At 56.7% G+C, this 15,947-nt stretch overlaps 1 protein-coding gene across 1 annotated transcript; it reads left to right on the forward strand.

Annotated features, from left to right (window-relative positions):
• Positions 1–1,438: 1,438 nt before the first annotated feature.
• On the forward strand, positions 1,439–15,705 carry BHMG1 (basic helix-loop-helix and HMG-box containing 1). Its single transcript, XM_034986486.1, has 13 exons — positions 1,439–1,443; positions 2,096–2,228; positions 6,971–7,082; positions 8,380–8,514; positions 9,362–9,613; positions 10,575–10,683; positions 11,515–11,615; positions 12,059–12,214; positions 12,572–12,645; positions 13,580–13,774; positions 13,850–14,094; positions 14,882–14,971; positions 15,537–15,705. Exons 1-13 carry the CDS (start codon positions 1,439–1,441, stop codon positions 15,703–15,705), a joined length of 1,776 nt encoding a protein of 591 aa, XP_034842377.1.
• Positions 15,706–15,947: the final 242 nt, after the last annotated feature.

Below are 15,947 nucleotides of genomic sequence, written 5' to 3' on the forward strand. Positions count from 1 at the left end.
CAACGCCCTTGCCCCTCAAAGTTATGGCTTCTAGCAGGAGGTAACTAAAGACGAGAGATTTTTTTTTTCTTTCATTCCTTCATTCAGCTGACATATATGTGTGTCTTCTGTATTCATAGCGGTTTTGAGAGGGTGCACTAATGATATCCTCCCCTGCGTAAAGCCCCTTTATGGCTTCCTGTTGGTCTTCAGATAAAGGCAAAACTCTTCTGTACTACGAGCCTTTGAGACCCTGCCTCATCTGGCCCCTATCTTCTTCTCCAGCCTTGTCTCACCCCACAAGACTCCTTGCCTTCTGTGCACCAGATAGGGCAGCTTTGGTTCCTTTGAGTTCTCCCTGCTTCCTTGTGCCACAGGGCCTTTGCGCATGTCCCCTCTATCTGAAATGTGCTTGTTCCCTCTTCACCTATACATCTCCACTCATCCTTCAGAACCAGTTCTGACCAGGTTTACTTCCTCAGGGAAAACGTTGTAGATTAGATCAAAGCCACCTGTTTCAAGCAGCCTTCTTCTTTGTCCCCATCAGGGCCAACTCCCTGGGTGTGCAAACTCATATGCAGTTACAGAGCCCTGTGTTTAGAAGAGCCTGACGTTTGGTTTAATGCCCTGCTCTCACCACCTTGAAAACCTTAATTTTTAAAAAGGGGGCCCCACGTTTTCATTTGTAAGGCTCCCCTCCCCAGCAAGTTATATAGCTGGTTCTGGTCCTAATTGGAATTTTATGCTTGTCTGTGTGTGACAATCTGATTAATGACTTTATCCCTGATGGTCCTGTGGGCTCTAGAAGGGGCTGTATTTTGGGTTTTATACTTTTATCCCTATCACCTAACACCATTCCTGGCCCATCGTAGGTGCTCAATAAGTAATTGCTGAATGAGTGAGGGAGGATGATTCTTTTAGGACTTCAGGGTTTGGTTAGGGAGGTAAGTGCGTCTCCCACCCTGCTCCCCCATCTCCTCGAGAGCAGTGACAGTGTCTTCCCTCTCCTTCTGTGGTGTCCAGCGCAGGGTCAGTGTGTGGGTTTGAGTAGGAACTGAACACCCATCTGTAATCAAGGGAGTGTTTGGGGGCCTGGCCAGGCCGCAGGTGACAAAGTATTGTGGACATTCAGAGCAGGGGAGGAAGGCAAGGGAGGTCTCCGGAGGCTTTTTGGGCAGGTGGCAATGGTACTGAGCCCTGAGGGGAGGCAAGAAAGGATTGGGTGGAGACAGGGTGGTGTCCGGGCATTCCCAAAGGAGTTGTGTGTGAGTCTGGCAACAGCACATAATTTGGGAGAGACACTCCAATGTCTTTGTGTCCCCATCTGTCGAGAGAGAGAGATGGAGGTGTGTGTGTGCAGGGTTATATTATGAATTATGAATGCAGGGATTAGATCCTGGAAGTTCTGCATCCCCAGGAGTCAGCTTCTGTCATGCCCTCATTTATTTATTTAGCAAATATGCAGTGAGTTCCCACGGTGTGCCAGACCCTCTTCTGGATGCTAGAGATACAGTGCCCGCCCCCTCCCCCCCAGCTCTCAGCTCAGAGCAGGGCTCAGAGAAATGCATGAGCACGGGGTTGAGGGCCCTTAGCAGGGGTACCTCACCTGTCCTGTAAGAGATGAGACCAGAATGGTCAGCCGGGCCAGGTCTTGAGGGCCATTATAAGCCGGATTAAGGCTTTCAACTGGGTCCTTAATAATGGATGGCATCGAGAGTTCTGAAGCACTTACTAGACAACTAGAGTATCAGGCTCCGTTCTGGACGATTTCACACACACAGGTGTGTTTGGTCCTACTGGTAATCCTCTGAGCCTCAGTGAATATCCTCATTCCCATTGCCCAGATAAGAAAACCATGGCCAGATCTGTGTTGCAGAAAGCTCACCCTGATGCTAGTAGACAGGATGAACTGGAGGAGGCCGGGGGGAGGCTGGGAGGGCTAGGGGGACAGCCACACGTGGACTAGGGCAGGGCCTGGGGCTGGAGAGAAAGGATTGGAAGGGGAATGGGTGAGATTTGATGAGACCTACGATGCCTAGGATTCTGTCTGGGGGTGCTGGGGTGGACAGCCTCTCTGAGATGGGGAGCACGGAGACAGGTGGTTTGGGGGGGTCAGGTGCCAATGTCCTAACCAATACCAGCTCTCGGCCCCAAACAGGAGGCAGAGGAAGAACCACACCAGCAAACTTCATGAGTTGGCGCTGCTGTTGCCTGTGGCCCTGAAGACAGGCACCAAGAAGCTCACCAAGGTATGGGGGTGGAGGGAGAGGAGGCGGATGTGGGGGGCAGGTCTGAAAATCTCAGTAACCGGGTTACTGTCTCTCGTCCTGGGGCCCCAACACAGACCCTCTCGGCGACAGCACCAAGATGGGCATGGTCCCGCCCTGAGTGGGCCTTTCTGTGATCCCATCACTAGAAGCCTGGGGGATCCTTTCTTGCAAAGGGGCAGGGGCAGCTGGGAGGGAAAGATCGGCAAGGAGCCAGATAAAAGTCATCACTTTGGGGAGTCAAACAGCCATGGGTTCGAGCCTGTCAGCCCTGAAGCGGCAGGACTCTGGGCAGGGCCCTCAGCTTCTCAGCCTCTCAAGCATCCTGTTTCCCAGCCATAAAACGAGGGAACATAATGTCTACTACCCAGAGATATTGTGAGGCCCAAACGGCACACTAGCCGTGACCGTCCTCGAAGAAATGTCACTTCCCTCTCTGAGTCCCTTGTCCTGGGTCCTGGGGGCGGCATCTCCATCTCCCGAGGTAGCAGGACTTAAAGCTGCTCTGCGCGTCCCCCAAGTGGCTACTCGATAAATACATACGGGGCTGAGCTGCCTCCTCACTCCGCCAGTGGCGACAACTTACTAAGGGTCTCAGAGATCTTGAAGGCGTGGTGGGATGTTTTCTTGCTATAGTTCCTCTCATTCCATCACGTATCCACTTATTCATCAGCCAGTTATGGAAAGACTGTTGGATGGCAGAAGCTGTTCTGGTCGCAACGAGGGGAGGCAAAGGAACTTGAGACCCGCCCCTCATCTGCTGGGAACTCAGAATGTGGTCAAGACAATAAAGATTCCAACCCAGGAATCACCGATCCCCAGCTAGAACGTGCTTCTTGCCTTCTGAGAGGCTCAGAAGAGTGGGCGTTTGGGGCAAGATCCAGATCTTTGGGTGCCAGATCCTAACCCTCACCTCCTGGGTGCCTACCACCTTCCATCGATCACCGGTTCATGTGGACTCTCCCTCCTAAGCCTCTTGCAGCCGTTGGCACTGTGTCCTAGCTTCCTGTGGCCGCTCTAGCTTCCTGTGGCCTCACAACTCTGTGTCTGCAAACAATGCGGATTTTTTCTCGAACAGTGTAGAGGGCTGAGGTCCAAAATCGGCCTCGCGGGTCTAAGAGTCGGTTCTTCTCCAAGGCTCCCAGGGAGAATCCGTTTCCTTTCCCTTTGCCAACTTCTAGAAGCTGCCTGTGTTCTTTGGCTCATGGCCCCTTCAAAGCCAGCAGTGTAGCATCTCCTAGTGTCTCTCTTTCTCTTCCTCTGCTCCCATCCTCACCTCGCCTTCTCTGCCTTCGACCCTCCTGCCTCCCTCCCACTTGTAAGGACCCCTGGGACCACAGTGGGCCCACTCAGTTAATCCAGAACAATCTCTGCATCTCAGGATCCTCCACTCAGTCACATCTGCTGAGTCCCCTTTGTCATATTAGGCAACATATTCACAGGCTCCGAGGACTAGGACATGGACGTCCTTAGGGAGAGGCATTAAGCAGACCACCACGGTGCTCAGAAATACCTGAGGAATTTTGCCCTCTGTCCTCAAGCATCTGTGTATGCAATGTGCACAGGTATTGCGATCAACTCTTGGGAGGTGGGGGGGGCAGAGACGACTGGGGGACAGTCCTGGCCCCGAAGGAATGACAGTCGAGTCAGGCGACAGGCAACATTTCATCACTGACCGCATGACCACATCTCATGGAATTCTCCCCAGGCCTCAGCCTGCTTTCGTGACCATTGATCCTCTAATGTCTTTTTTTTTTTTTTTTAAGATTTTATTTATTTATTTGACAGAGAGAACGAGAGAGCACAAGCAGGGGGAGCAGTAGAAGAAGAGGGAGAAGCGCAGGCTTCCCGCTGAGCAAGGAGCCCGATGCGGGGCCCCATCCCAGGACCCTGGGATCATGCACTGAGCCGAAGGCAGACGCTTAACCATCTGAGCCACCCAGGCACCCTGATCCTCTGATGTCTTAAGGATCCCTCTTCCTCCCCACCTTCATCCTTCCTTGGGTTCAGTCCTGGGTCTCCTGCTCCATGGACAACCTGCGTCCCTGCCAGTCCCCAGCCTCCCCCTCGACTTGTGTGCCTGGAGGGTGTCACCACGACTTGTGACAGGGCTGTGCTGTGACAGACGCGCTCAGTCTGATGCTCAATGAATGAACTGAGCTGTTATGTGTTGCCTTTCCTGTGTCTGAGATTTGGGGTGTGGCTTAGGTTCGCGGCATCCTTCCTCACCATCCTGACTCATGATGTGCCCCCAGCCCTGTATGGTCCTGTGGCTTCTCTCTCTGACCATCAAAGCCCTGGGCATATTCCTGGGACTGTTTCTTTATCTCTGACCCCTTTAGATGAGGGGTTTTGTGAGGGTTAAGGACCATAATGGAAGCATTTCTATCCCTAGCACCCGCAGGGCCAGCAGACAACAACCACAGCTACTCCCAATTTACTGAGGGTTCTAGGTGTCAGACCCCGAGTGACAAGCATTTTGGATACGTTTTCTCATTTAATCCTCCCCCAAGGCTTGAGAGGTGCATCTGGTGTGCTCATTCTCCACTGTGAGGAGAGGGGTCATGTTGCCCAGAAGGACACAGCTAGTTAATGGCAGAGAGAAAGAGTCAGATGTGTCTCATTCCAAAGGCCCACATCCTCAACTGCTTGGTCACTCAGTGCTCAATAGGTGTTTGTTGAATGAATGGGTGAATGAGTGAGTGAATGAATGAATCCCCTCAGCTAAGACAGTTATAGGACCTGTCGATCTTGTCTTCAGAAGGTCTCTGGGATCGGAACCTCTGGCGTAGCCCCCAAGCTAACCTTCCTGAACCATCAATTCCTGAACCTTCGGTCTTGGAATCTGAAATGATGCCCAATGGCCTTCTGCATAAAACCTTTATACTGCTACTAATCACATTTCATATAACTTGACAGTTTACAGACACAGCGTAGTGAGTGCCAATCATGTGCCAAGCCGGGGGTTGGAGATAAAATATCTGCTCTTGAGAACCCCATGGTCCGGTTCTCAAAGTTAGAAAAGGTCCTCATTTAATCCTTTGAGAACCTGATGAAAGCATTCTCATTCAATCATCGACGAAGTATTTATTAGGCAACTGGTATATCAGGCTCTGTGTTGGGTGATTTCACACACACTAATTTATTCAGTCCTAATGATAATCCTCTGAGCCTCACTGACTATCCTCATTCCCATTGCACAGATGAGAAAACTGAGGCTCAAAAAGGTAAAACGGTCTGTTCCCGATACAAAGCCAGGAAGTGGCAGATTGGATCCGGGTCCTTCCAAAGTAACAGTCTCCTGCCTGTGTTACATGTATTCCTTAGTTAGATTATAGCTTCCTTCCATGGATCAGGTCACATCATTTCAGTGACCGTCGCTTTCTAGCTTATGGAACAGTTTCACACAAGTCCCTTTGTGGGACCGTGTTTCCTGATCTAGGGTTTGGAAGATTACTGCTAACGGTTTTATTGGTATTCTAGGGACCCAGTTCAATCCAAGAAATACTTACTGGTGTTCTTCCCTCACCTCTTCACCAGGCTAACTCCGGTCATTCTTCAGGTCTCCACTTAAATGCTGGAGGCCTGGGGCGCCTGGGTGGCGTAGTCGGTTAAGCGTCCAACTCTTGGTCTTGGCTCAAGTTGTGATCTCAGGGTCCTGGGATCAAGCCAAATGTTGGGTTCCATGCTCAGGGGGGGGGGCTGCTTGGATTCTCTCTCTCTCTCCCTCTGCCCCTTCCCCATCTCTAAAATAAATAAATAAATCTTTAAAAATAATAAATGCTGGAGGTCTTTCCAGACACTCAAGTCCAATTTTAGAATCTCTTGTTACACTCTTATTCATAATGCTTATCACACCGTTGATAATTCTGTATGACTTACGAGTTTATTGAGGGCCGCTGTCCTCACTAGATTATAAATTCCATGAAGGTAAACAAAAGCATGTCTGCTTCACCCCTATGTACCTGGCCCTCAGTGGGTAGTAGTCTTTTTTAGCTTTGTGTCTTTGACACTGACTTAGTACTTGGTGGCTGGCTGGGTGATGCCTGCTGGGCAGAAGGCATCATGCTCTGTGCTACGGAGATCATCCTTCAGCGATCAGTGGCTAAGCTACCTCTTGATTCTGTGAGCAAAGGATACAGAAATCACTTAGCTACAGCCTCTACCCTCAACTAGTTCAAGGTCAATGAGAGAGAATAACGCATGAACAGGTAATTAGGCCAGGGCATTGCAAGAGTGCTGAGGAGGGACATCCGACCCAGCCTGAGCGAGAAGGTTCAGGGAGGTGGGAAAGCTTCCGGAAGGGGAGACCACTGTGCTAAGGCTCAGAGGAGGAGAAACCAATGCGGGAGCCTGTGGGGAGAAGAGGAGGGCTTTGCAGATAGAGAATACAGCATGTGCAAGGGGCCATGGGTGAGAAGCCAAATAGTGTGCGTTGAAAAACTGGGCCAGGAGGCAGGCAGACCTGAGTTCAGATCTCAGCTCTGCCCCTTCCTCTCTAACCTTAGCAAGTCATGCTAGCACTCCGAGCCTTGGTTTCCTTAGCTGCAACAGACCTCTCCCTGAGCTGCAGCAAGGTCTAAACAGAATAGGAATATCTCCGCCACCAGAGGAATTGTCGGGCTGGGGAACGGGCTCCTGCAGCCTGTCTCTGGTCCCCTGCAGCCTCACATTGTCTTGGGCCCCCATTCCTGTGCTCAACCCTGTCTTTCTTTTGGGGGCAGAAGGAGATTCTGCTGCATGTCCTGCATTACATTCAGTACCTCCAGAAAAGCATCGATGTGGCCAAGGCCTTGCTCAAATTCCACACCACCAATGGGGAAGGCGGACTCGGGGGTAAGTAAGTTCAGTCACCATTTCCCAGGGCCTGCTCTCCATCAAGTCCGGTCCTGGCTGTCAGGGATACCAAGTGACTTCGATGAGCCCCAGTCCCCGGGGATCTCAGAGCCTGGCAGAGCTGACAGAGTCAGAGAGATGGGCCCGATGCCGTGAACTCAGAGCGGGTGTCTGGGGCCTCGCGACCGGGCCTGCGCGGACAGTAGCCTGGGGGAGCCCCGGCAGGCAGGAGAAGCCGTGAGCAGGAGCACGCAACCACAGGAAGACATGTGTGGAATGTCTGGGACAGGCCAGCAGCTGGTGTGCTTGGAGGGACCGTGTAGCATCAGGACGACGTGCGCAGGCTCGCGAACCAGACCCTGACGCAGACACATGTCTTATGACCTTAACCTCCCTGTGCCTCAGTTTGCTCATCTGCAAAATGAAACCAATACTAGTACACTTGACCCTTGAAGAACACGGGTTTGAGCTGCATGAGCCCAGTTATACGCAGATTTTCTTAGATATATCCTGTGCAGTCCTGTAAATGTCTTTTCTCTTCCTTATGCTTTTAACACTTTTCTCTAGCATTCTTTACTGTAAGAATACAGTATACAACACAGGATATACAAAATATAGACTAATCACCCGTTTGTGTTATTGGTAAGGACTCTGGTCAATAGTAGCCTAGTAGTAGTTACATTTTTGGAGGGCCAGAATTAGACATGGATTTTCCACAGCGCGGGGCTCGGGCTAAGGAGAAAGACGAAGATGAGAATTATGGCGGAGGACTTTAAAAAGCCAGGAAAAGCCATGATCAGATTTTTTTTTAAGCAAGAGGTGCCTGACATCTAGTGAGCAGGACTAGTTGGTTACTAAGGGAGAAACTCGAGTCAGGGAGGTCAGCAAAGAGGGCTTTAGGAGGGATCTGGACCGGAGACAGGCCAATCTCGCACTGAGGGTGAGGCTGGGGACAGAAGTCGTACCTTTGGGCGATGTTGAGGAGGAAGAATTGAGAGGCCTGACAGAGAGGCAGGGAAGCCTTTGGGAAGCGTTGAGTCTGTCTTCCTTCTTGGAGGACCCCGAATGGCTTTGGGGGGAATCTGAGTTTACGCCCTGGAACCTCTGTCGCCTGGCCGTGCAACCTCAGACCAGTCCAGGCTCCTCCTGGGAGCTCAGTTTCCACATCTATAAAGTCAGCTTGGGGACTGTGGCTGCCCCGCAGCCCCCTGCCCAGGATTGGGAAGCACGTCTGGAAGGAGGAGGCAGGACGGCATGAGGTTGGGGGGCATCTGACCTCTTTCTCTACCCTGTGCAGGGCTGGGTTGGAACTGGGCCTCGGGCCCTGCCCGGCGGAGACACTCCACCCCTTCGAGCTCCCCGCACTCTCTTAAGTCCCGTCTTCAGGGAGCCTGCCGGAAACCCAGGAAGAAGAAACCCACTGGATTGTCAGGTACAAGGGAGACCAGATAGGAAGCCAGGTCACATGGGAGCAAAGCTCCTTCTCCAGAGCCTTCCTCATTCCAGGGAGGCCCGATCAGCTACCCAGAGCCCCTGGCACTGCTTTACAGCGAGATCTATCTGGTTCAACGCCCTGGCCCCTGGGCTCACTGTCTCCGAGGCCTGGCATGGTTGCTTTCCTTCTCTGAACCTCAGCATCCTGGGGGTGGACCACAGGGTGGTCTTAAGGACCAGGAGCCTGGGTACATACCCTTGGAGCAATGCTGAGTGGAGAGGCTCATGGTCAGTACTCGGTGAAGGGAAGCTGCTGTTACCATTTATTGTCCTTACAGCCAGTCACCCGTCCTGGGCCAGGGCATCAGGGAGCACAGGCTGATGGAAAGACCCAAGTGTGGAAAGCAAGCATCCCCGGGCCAGCTTCAGCCTTGCTGCTAACTCTCCACGTGTCCCTTGGCCTCTTGAAGGCCTCAGTTGGCCTGTCTTTAAAATGGGAGTTGTACCTAACCAATGATTTCTAGTCTTAGCCGCACATCTACTGAATCATCCAGGGAACCATAAAAAATGCCTGTGCCTGAGCCTCACACCCAGAAAGTCAGGTTCCAGTGGCCTGGGGTGGAACCTGGGCATCAGTATTTTTTCCAGAGCTCACCAGGTGATTCGAATGTGTGGGTAGGGGCAGGGAGCCTCGGCTGAGGTGACTGCTTGCTGAGGATCCAGACTGACCTGGGAAGGGCTGGTGAGCGACCAGGCCCGGCAAAGCTTGGAATAGGCTGGGGGGCCCAGGGCAGAGACGCCCTCCACCGGAGCCCCCTCTGATGCTCGTCTCTCTGCTCCCCCAGAACGCCAGACCTGGGCCCAGAACCCTCGCCGCTGTCTGGCCCTGGACAAGCCCGGGAAGTGGGCGACCCCATCCCCAGAACAGCAAGGAAGAAACATGGGGGGGACCACCACCCCTTCAAGATGTGCCAGCCCCGGCTGTCACCCCAAAGTTGCGTCATCCCTGCCTCAAGGTGACAGGAAGGGAGGCAGGTCCCGGCTGACGTTGCTGGACATGGCCGAGAACAGCATCCACTATGACTTCTCAGGTTGCTGTCTGCCCTCACCGTTAACTTAGTCCCTTCCACACTCCTGGGCAGGCACCCGCAGCATCCCAAGTCGGGGCCCAGTAGCGGGGCCTCCGCAGTGGCCAAGAAGGACTCTGTCTTGGGCCTCCTTCCCCACGTCTCCTTCCCTCCAGGCCCCGTTGTGGACGGAAGGGTGGGGCGGCGTCAGCGAGCCTCTTGGTGGGGCTGTGGGTCACAGAGCCAGGGGAAGACGGGCAATGGCTCCCGTGGCTCCCATCCCTGGGCCACCTGGAAAAGGTGTGGTGACGCGCCCAGCAGGGCACCGGATGAGACGGGGGCGCCTGGCGGGCTGGGGCGGTCCTGAGCCGTCCTGCCCCCCCCATCCGTTCATCCGGCCCCTGCTCCCCGAACATCTCGGGGCCAGGCTGCGTGCGAGTGCTAGTGCCACAGCCCAGTGAAGGGGCACAGAGGGACCCCGACTTCCCGCGGTCACCCAGGAGGCCATGGGGGCCCAGAGGAGGCACCCGACCCACCTGGGGAGGGAGGGCTCTTCGGCTCTTCCGCTAGTTGTGTGACCTCGGGGAAGTTACCTGGTATCTCAGGGTCTCAGTTTGCTTAACTGTAAAACGGGCATAATCATGGTACCCTCTGGCAAAGGGCCACTGACTCGTATTAAAATGCCCCAAACCGTGCCGGCAGGGCGAGCGCCTCGTATGCGTTGGCTCTCATCGTCTTCCTCGACAGTATTCCACTTCAGGAATTTAGTTCTCTTACACCTCTGAGAGGGATGTGGGTTTCCAGAAACCGAGGGGTCATTCGGGGCATCCCATAGGCTCACGCAGAGGCCCCACAGCCCGAGGTCTTACGAGGATGTGGGAGGGAGAGGCCGTGGCAGACCGTGGCACTTCTCTATCCAGGTATCTGTGACTCCTGGGATTTGTTCCAGTCCCAGCAGTAAGCATTCCCGCTTGCCTCCCATTCCCCCCAGGCTGCTATGGCCGAGTCAGCGGCCAGGGTGATGGGCTCTACCGTGCCTTCAAGGCCCAGCAAGGGGCTGAGCAGATCCACTTTCTCAACAGGACCCAGCCCTGTCCCAGGTAAAGGAACCCCAAGGGCGCCGAGTGGGGGAGGCTGAGGTGTCTGGTCCGGCACGGCTGAGGGGTGGTGAGAAATGAGGTCGCTTGCCATCCTCACTGGTGTCTGTGGAGAGAACACCGCAGGCCCAGCTTCGTGCGGGCGGCGGACGCTCAAAGCAGAGCCTGGCTTTGGGACTGCCGGACCAGGGCTGCGGCCTCTCGCCAGCCTCCCTGCCTCGTGCCTCACCCCTCCAGCCCGTCCTCCCCAGGGGCCGCAGTGGCTTTTCTAACCCCGGACCTCGGTCACGTCAGCTCATGGCTTTCAGGCCTCCCTCAGTGCCCGTGGGGCAGAGCCCCAGTATCTTAGTCGGTATCTGAGAGCTTCCCTGGCCCCAGCTCATCTTGCTAGCCCCCTCCCCTGCCCCAACCCCATGACCCTGACCCAAAACACCACCACATATTCGCCACTCCATGGGAGCCGTGGCCTTGGCCTGCTCTGGACTTTTCACCCTCCTGATCCCTGTTCCTGACAAGCCTGTTGCCCTAGACCACCGAGAAGACCACCACCCTTCAGGCTGAGCTCAGTGTGGTCCTCCCTCTGAGTCCTGCTGGAACACGGCCCATCACAGCCCTTCGCCCTGGGCATCAGCACGCGGGGACGGCTGCCTCTCCTCACCAGCCTGAAGCCCCTTGAGGGCAGGCGCCTCAGCTGACTAAGCTTCCCGCCCCCCCCAGCAGCCAGCACAGAGTGATCCCTGTCTTTCGTCACAGCGGGCGACACCAAGACACCCCAGGGGGAAATGGCTGGGCCCAGGGCTCCGGGTCTGCCTCTCGAATTCCCACCTCTTGCAGGCAGAAGCTGGTGTTCTACGATTCCAGCGAGGAGCTGGACAAGGAGTCCCCAGATGCTGACCCTTGGCTTCCTGCCTGGACCCTGGAGGGCAGCCCCCCTGGTGACTGAAACTCCATCTCTCCTCCTTGTAGGCTTGTGTGGGGCCTTTCCCGCTCACTTCCTTCTGAGCAGCACTGAGGTGGGAGGAAAGAGGACGGGGACCCGGGTCTGCCCGGCACAGGGCTGTGTGCGGCCACCGTGGCAGACGTTGCTAGCCAATCATCCCTCTTTCTGTGAAGCGCACACGTTGCCTCAGAATCTTTCTTAACCCAGAGCCCCAGGTGGCTACAGTCAGTCTCTCAGAGGTGGCACACCAGACACTGATTCTGTTTTTGGTTATCCATGACCTGATGCCAGGCATGGCGTCTCCTAATTTCCTCTACAAAGCACTCAAAATGAGCACTTGACCGAGTTACCCTTCCCCCATGTCTCACACCATCTCCTCAGCTCCAGCCACCGCACTGGGGGAGAAGGTCATCCTCAAGCCCGATGCTTCCTTTTCAGGGAGCCCGCTGGCCTTGGGGCCTCCCCAGATTAACAACTGGAGTGTGACAGGCCACCCGAGTGAGATCCTAGGGCTCAGCCCCTCCCTCTTCAGCTCCCCAGGAAGGCTGCCACCAGATCAGATCCGGGGGGATGGCACTGAGTTCCTGACCCAAGGTGAGCTCCCGGGCCCAGACCCAACGCTTGGTCCGTTCAGAAAACATACGGCGATAACCCACCAAGTGCGCCGCCCTGGGCTCGGCCGTGCTGGGTGCCCCGGGGTGGATCGCACCCGGGCTCTGGCTCGAGAAGCCCGCAGCTCCGTGGGGAAGCGGCCCCGGACCGGCCCAGTGAGGGGAAGGCCCAGGAGCCAGCGTCAGGGGCCCACGCCCTCTGCTCAGCTTGGAACTGCCCCAGGGGAGCTGGCCTGTGAGCCGGATTTGGTCCTGGGACAGGAGATTCCTGAAGCAGAGACCCGGAGAAGGGCACCGGGGCGATCTGCTCCAGCCCCCGGCCGCTCTCCCTCCCCGACAGCTCTCTTCAAAGAAGTGTTCCTAGATCCCAAGTCTTCACCTTCTGACGACATGCTTGAGGCGCTCCAGGACAAGGTAGGCAGCCGTCCACAGACACGGCCGACCGTCCGTCCTTCCCACACGCATCACTCTCCTGCTTCACGGACTCACCCGTGCCCGCGACCAGGCGGCCGCCTCCCCCCACCGGCTCACTGTCCATCTGCTCGAGCTTCTCCCTGTCCTTCCAGAGACTCGTCTACCGTCTGTGTCCTCATCTGGCCACCGGGCGCCCCACTCTGTGCTGGGCATTTGGAATGAACTAGACCCCAAGGACAAGAGCTAAAAGCTGCCGGGTGCCCAGAAAAGACCCCACGTAATTTTAACAGCTGCGGGGTCTCTGGTGACCCCAGTTGACAGATGAGGAAACTGAAACCAACAGAATGAGCTCAGGAATCCTCAGTTGGAAAGAGCCTCCCTCCCGGGCCCCAGGGCTCACCTCTGGCCACAGTCCTCTCTGGGGTCTCACCGCCCAGCTGACAGAAGGGCAGCCCCAGCTCGGGTCCCCAGATGAGTCTGCCTCCACCTCTACTCTTTCCTCCAACGAGGAGCTGAACCTGTGGCAGAAACAAAAGTAGGCACTCCTAGCAGAGCTCTTAGGAAGCGCCAGGCACGGGGGAGGTGCTTCTCAGCCCTGCAGGGCATGTGACGTGACCTCATTCTGTAGGTGAACTTGATGCTCAGAGAAGTTACCACTTGCCCAGGGCATCACGGCTGCCGACCCGATGGCATTAAGAGCTACTGGCCCAGAACGGGGGGCGGGGGGCGAGCCCCCTGAGCCCAGCCAGTCCCCCCGACCCGCTGTGGGAACCTGGGAACACTTGCTTGGACGTCCAGGGGCTGTTTGGACGAGGTTGTCTTAAATTCGAGCTGGTTCTGATGCTCCCGTGACGTTAGGAAAGCCGTGAGTGGGGACATGAAGGGACACCGTGGTCTCCCCTCACATCGCCCGTCTTTCTCCTTCACCCTCCAGGAGATGCGCTCGGAGGCTCCCGAAGACCCCCCTGACTCCCACAGCTTGTGCCAGTCGTCTGTCTCGCTGGACCACTGCTACCTGTCGCTGAGCGAGAACAGCAAGGCGCCGTCCAGCTCCAGCTCCAGCTCCAGCTCCAGCTCCAGCTCCAGCTCCGAGGACTCAGACACTGAGTCGGTGTGGAGGCAGCAGGAGGTGACGGGGGGACAGCCATCGGCGAGGTCGCTCCCCCGTCTCCTGCCGGCGCTCACCTCCCCATCCCCCACCCAGGACGCTCAGGCCGACCCCGAGGGCCTGCCGTCCTCCAATGATGAGGATGGGGACTACACGTGGACCCCCACCCGACGGGCCGCCACCCTGCCCGCGGCCGGGCGGAAGGCCAGGAAGGGCCGGGCGGGCCGGGGCCCGACGAAGCCCAAGGAAAACAAGAAAGCCCCCTGCCCGACCCAGATGAAGAAAAAGTGCGTCAATGGCTTCATCATGTTCTGCAGGATGAACCGGAAGCAGTACATCCGGTGGGTGGGGGTCCTCTTGGGCCCTGGGTGGGGCCCGAGCTGCACGGTCTCCCCCCACCACCACCCGGAGCATGTTGCCCCTGCTGACACAGTTGCCCCTTCTGGCCATGATCCCCTGACCCTTCCTCAGTCACCACCCCCACCCAGCATCTAACCCGGTCCCCTTGCACTGGTCAAGGCCTGCAAATTGTACGCAGTGAAACCTAACTCAGACTTAAGAAAAAAGGAACGTGGCTCACATAGCCTGAAAGAGGAGAGAAGGTAGATGGCCTTCAGGTGTGGCTGGGCCCAGGGCTCAGGCGATGCCGTCTGGGCGTTTTGTCCCTCTCTCCGCTCCGCTCTTCTGGGTTGGCTTTGTTCTCAAGCACATGGGGTGCGCTTGGTAGAGGGTCCCCCCAAGGCTCAGGTCCAGCGACCCACGGGGAGGAGAGCTCCTTGTTTCTAATGTTTCCCGCAAAAGTTCTTGGGGCTGACTTGATAGGTCAGGCGCCCAGCCCTGAAGGTGGGGGGAGGCCCCCCAATCCACAGCGAAAAGCTGGTGCCCTGACAGGAAGATGCGGGTCCCCTCCAGGTCCCAAGACTCGGTGTCCCCTTCCCGACAACCCATCAGTCCCCCTCCCTTCTTTGACACCTGGGCTCCAGAGGGTGTGTCCTGAGGCCCTTCAGGCCAAAGTGGGTAGAAAAGATCCGAGTTCTAAGAGGGGAGCCTCCTGTGGTCAGACCGTTGGCCTTCGCCCCGAACAGCCTGCCCTGTGGGCCTCTCCTCACCTCTTCCCTCCTGTCCCAGAGCCTGTCCTGGGACTGCGTCCACGGCTGCCACCAAGGAGCTGGCCCAACTCTGGCGGGTGATGACCCAGCAGGAGCGAAGACCGTACTGGTGAGGAGCCCGGGCCCCGGGGGCGTTGGGGGGGCGGAGCGGAGGGGCCTCCTGGGCCCCCGGACACCTGCTCTGATTTTTAGAGCCTTGGGCTTCATGATATTGGGAACAGGTTGGAGTTTATTACTGGGGTGGAAGATTTGGGTGTTGCCAACTCTTATGAGATCGTTGGGGGGTGACGGAGGTCGGGAGGTGCTCGACCTTGGAGCTTAGACGGGCAAATAGCCCAGTTCGGGCTTTGGACCCCCTTTGCCCTTCCTGCCACAGGGAGTTTCTCAGAGCAGGAGGCTGGGTCTTTAGTTCCCTGTTACTAGCCCTCCTCCCTCCCTCCCCTCCTCCTGTCCACCTGGTCAGAGCAGCCGCCTGCCCCCCTCTCATCGGCCCCTGAACACACAGCCCTAGGTGCGCACTTCGTAACAGATCTCACAGGAGTGTGGGGCTCTGGCGGCCCAGCCCCGTTGTACAGATGGGGACCTGGAGGCCTGGGCTCTGGCGGGGGGCGGTGAGACAGACGCCCCCCAGGGCAGGGAAGGCGTGACCACCGATCGGCCCCCCTCTCCCCCAGCATCAAAGCTCGTAGGTTCAGCCTCCAGCACAACCGGATCGTGAAGCAGGACAGCTCAAGCAGCGAGGACGAGGACTGGGGGACCCCCAAGCCCTTCTACCAGCTGCTGGCCGAGAAGGCCCACCGTTCCCCAGAGCTGGGCCCTCTGCTGCCCCCTCAACACAACTGAAAGGGTAACCCTGCCGCACCCCCTCCTCTGCTTTGCAACCGGGAGCCGGTGAAGAGGTTGTCCCCTCCTGGGCCTCACCCCTCCTGGAGCAGACTGGGAGGGGGCGTACTTAGGGCCCCTGATGCTGTGTGCGTTTGCCTGGTGCTGGGGCCTCCTGAACTTGGCCTGCCCGCCGTCCCCTGCCCTGCCCTGCCCTCCATCCCCCGCCCTGCCCGCAGCCCCTCCCTCGCTTAGGTGCCTCC

This window comes from Mirounga leonina, unplaced genomic scaffold, assembly GCF_011800145.1.
Source record: "Mirounga leonina isolate KUSES-001 unplaced genomic scaffold, KU_Mleo_1.0 Mir_376, whole genome shotgun sequence".
NCBI classification, from domain to species: domain Eukaryota; kingdom Metazoa; phylum Chordata; class Mammalia; order Carnivora; family Phocidae; genus Mirounga; species Mirounga leonina.

Bases quoted from the DNA above. Each gene is read 5' to 3' on its own strand.
- BHMG1 (XM_034986486.1), top strand. The intron at 13,775-13,849 runs GTGACGGGGGGA...TCCCCCACCCAG, and splicing joins CGGTGTGGAGGCAGCAGGAG to GACGCTCAGGCCGACCCCGA. The intron at 14,972-15,536 runs GTGAGGAGCCCG...CCTCTCCCCCAG, and splicing joins CAGGAGCGAAGACCGTACTG to CATCAAAGCTCGTAGGTTCA.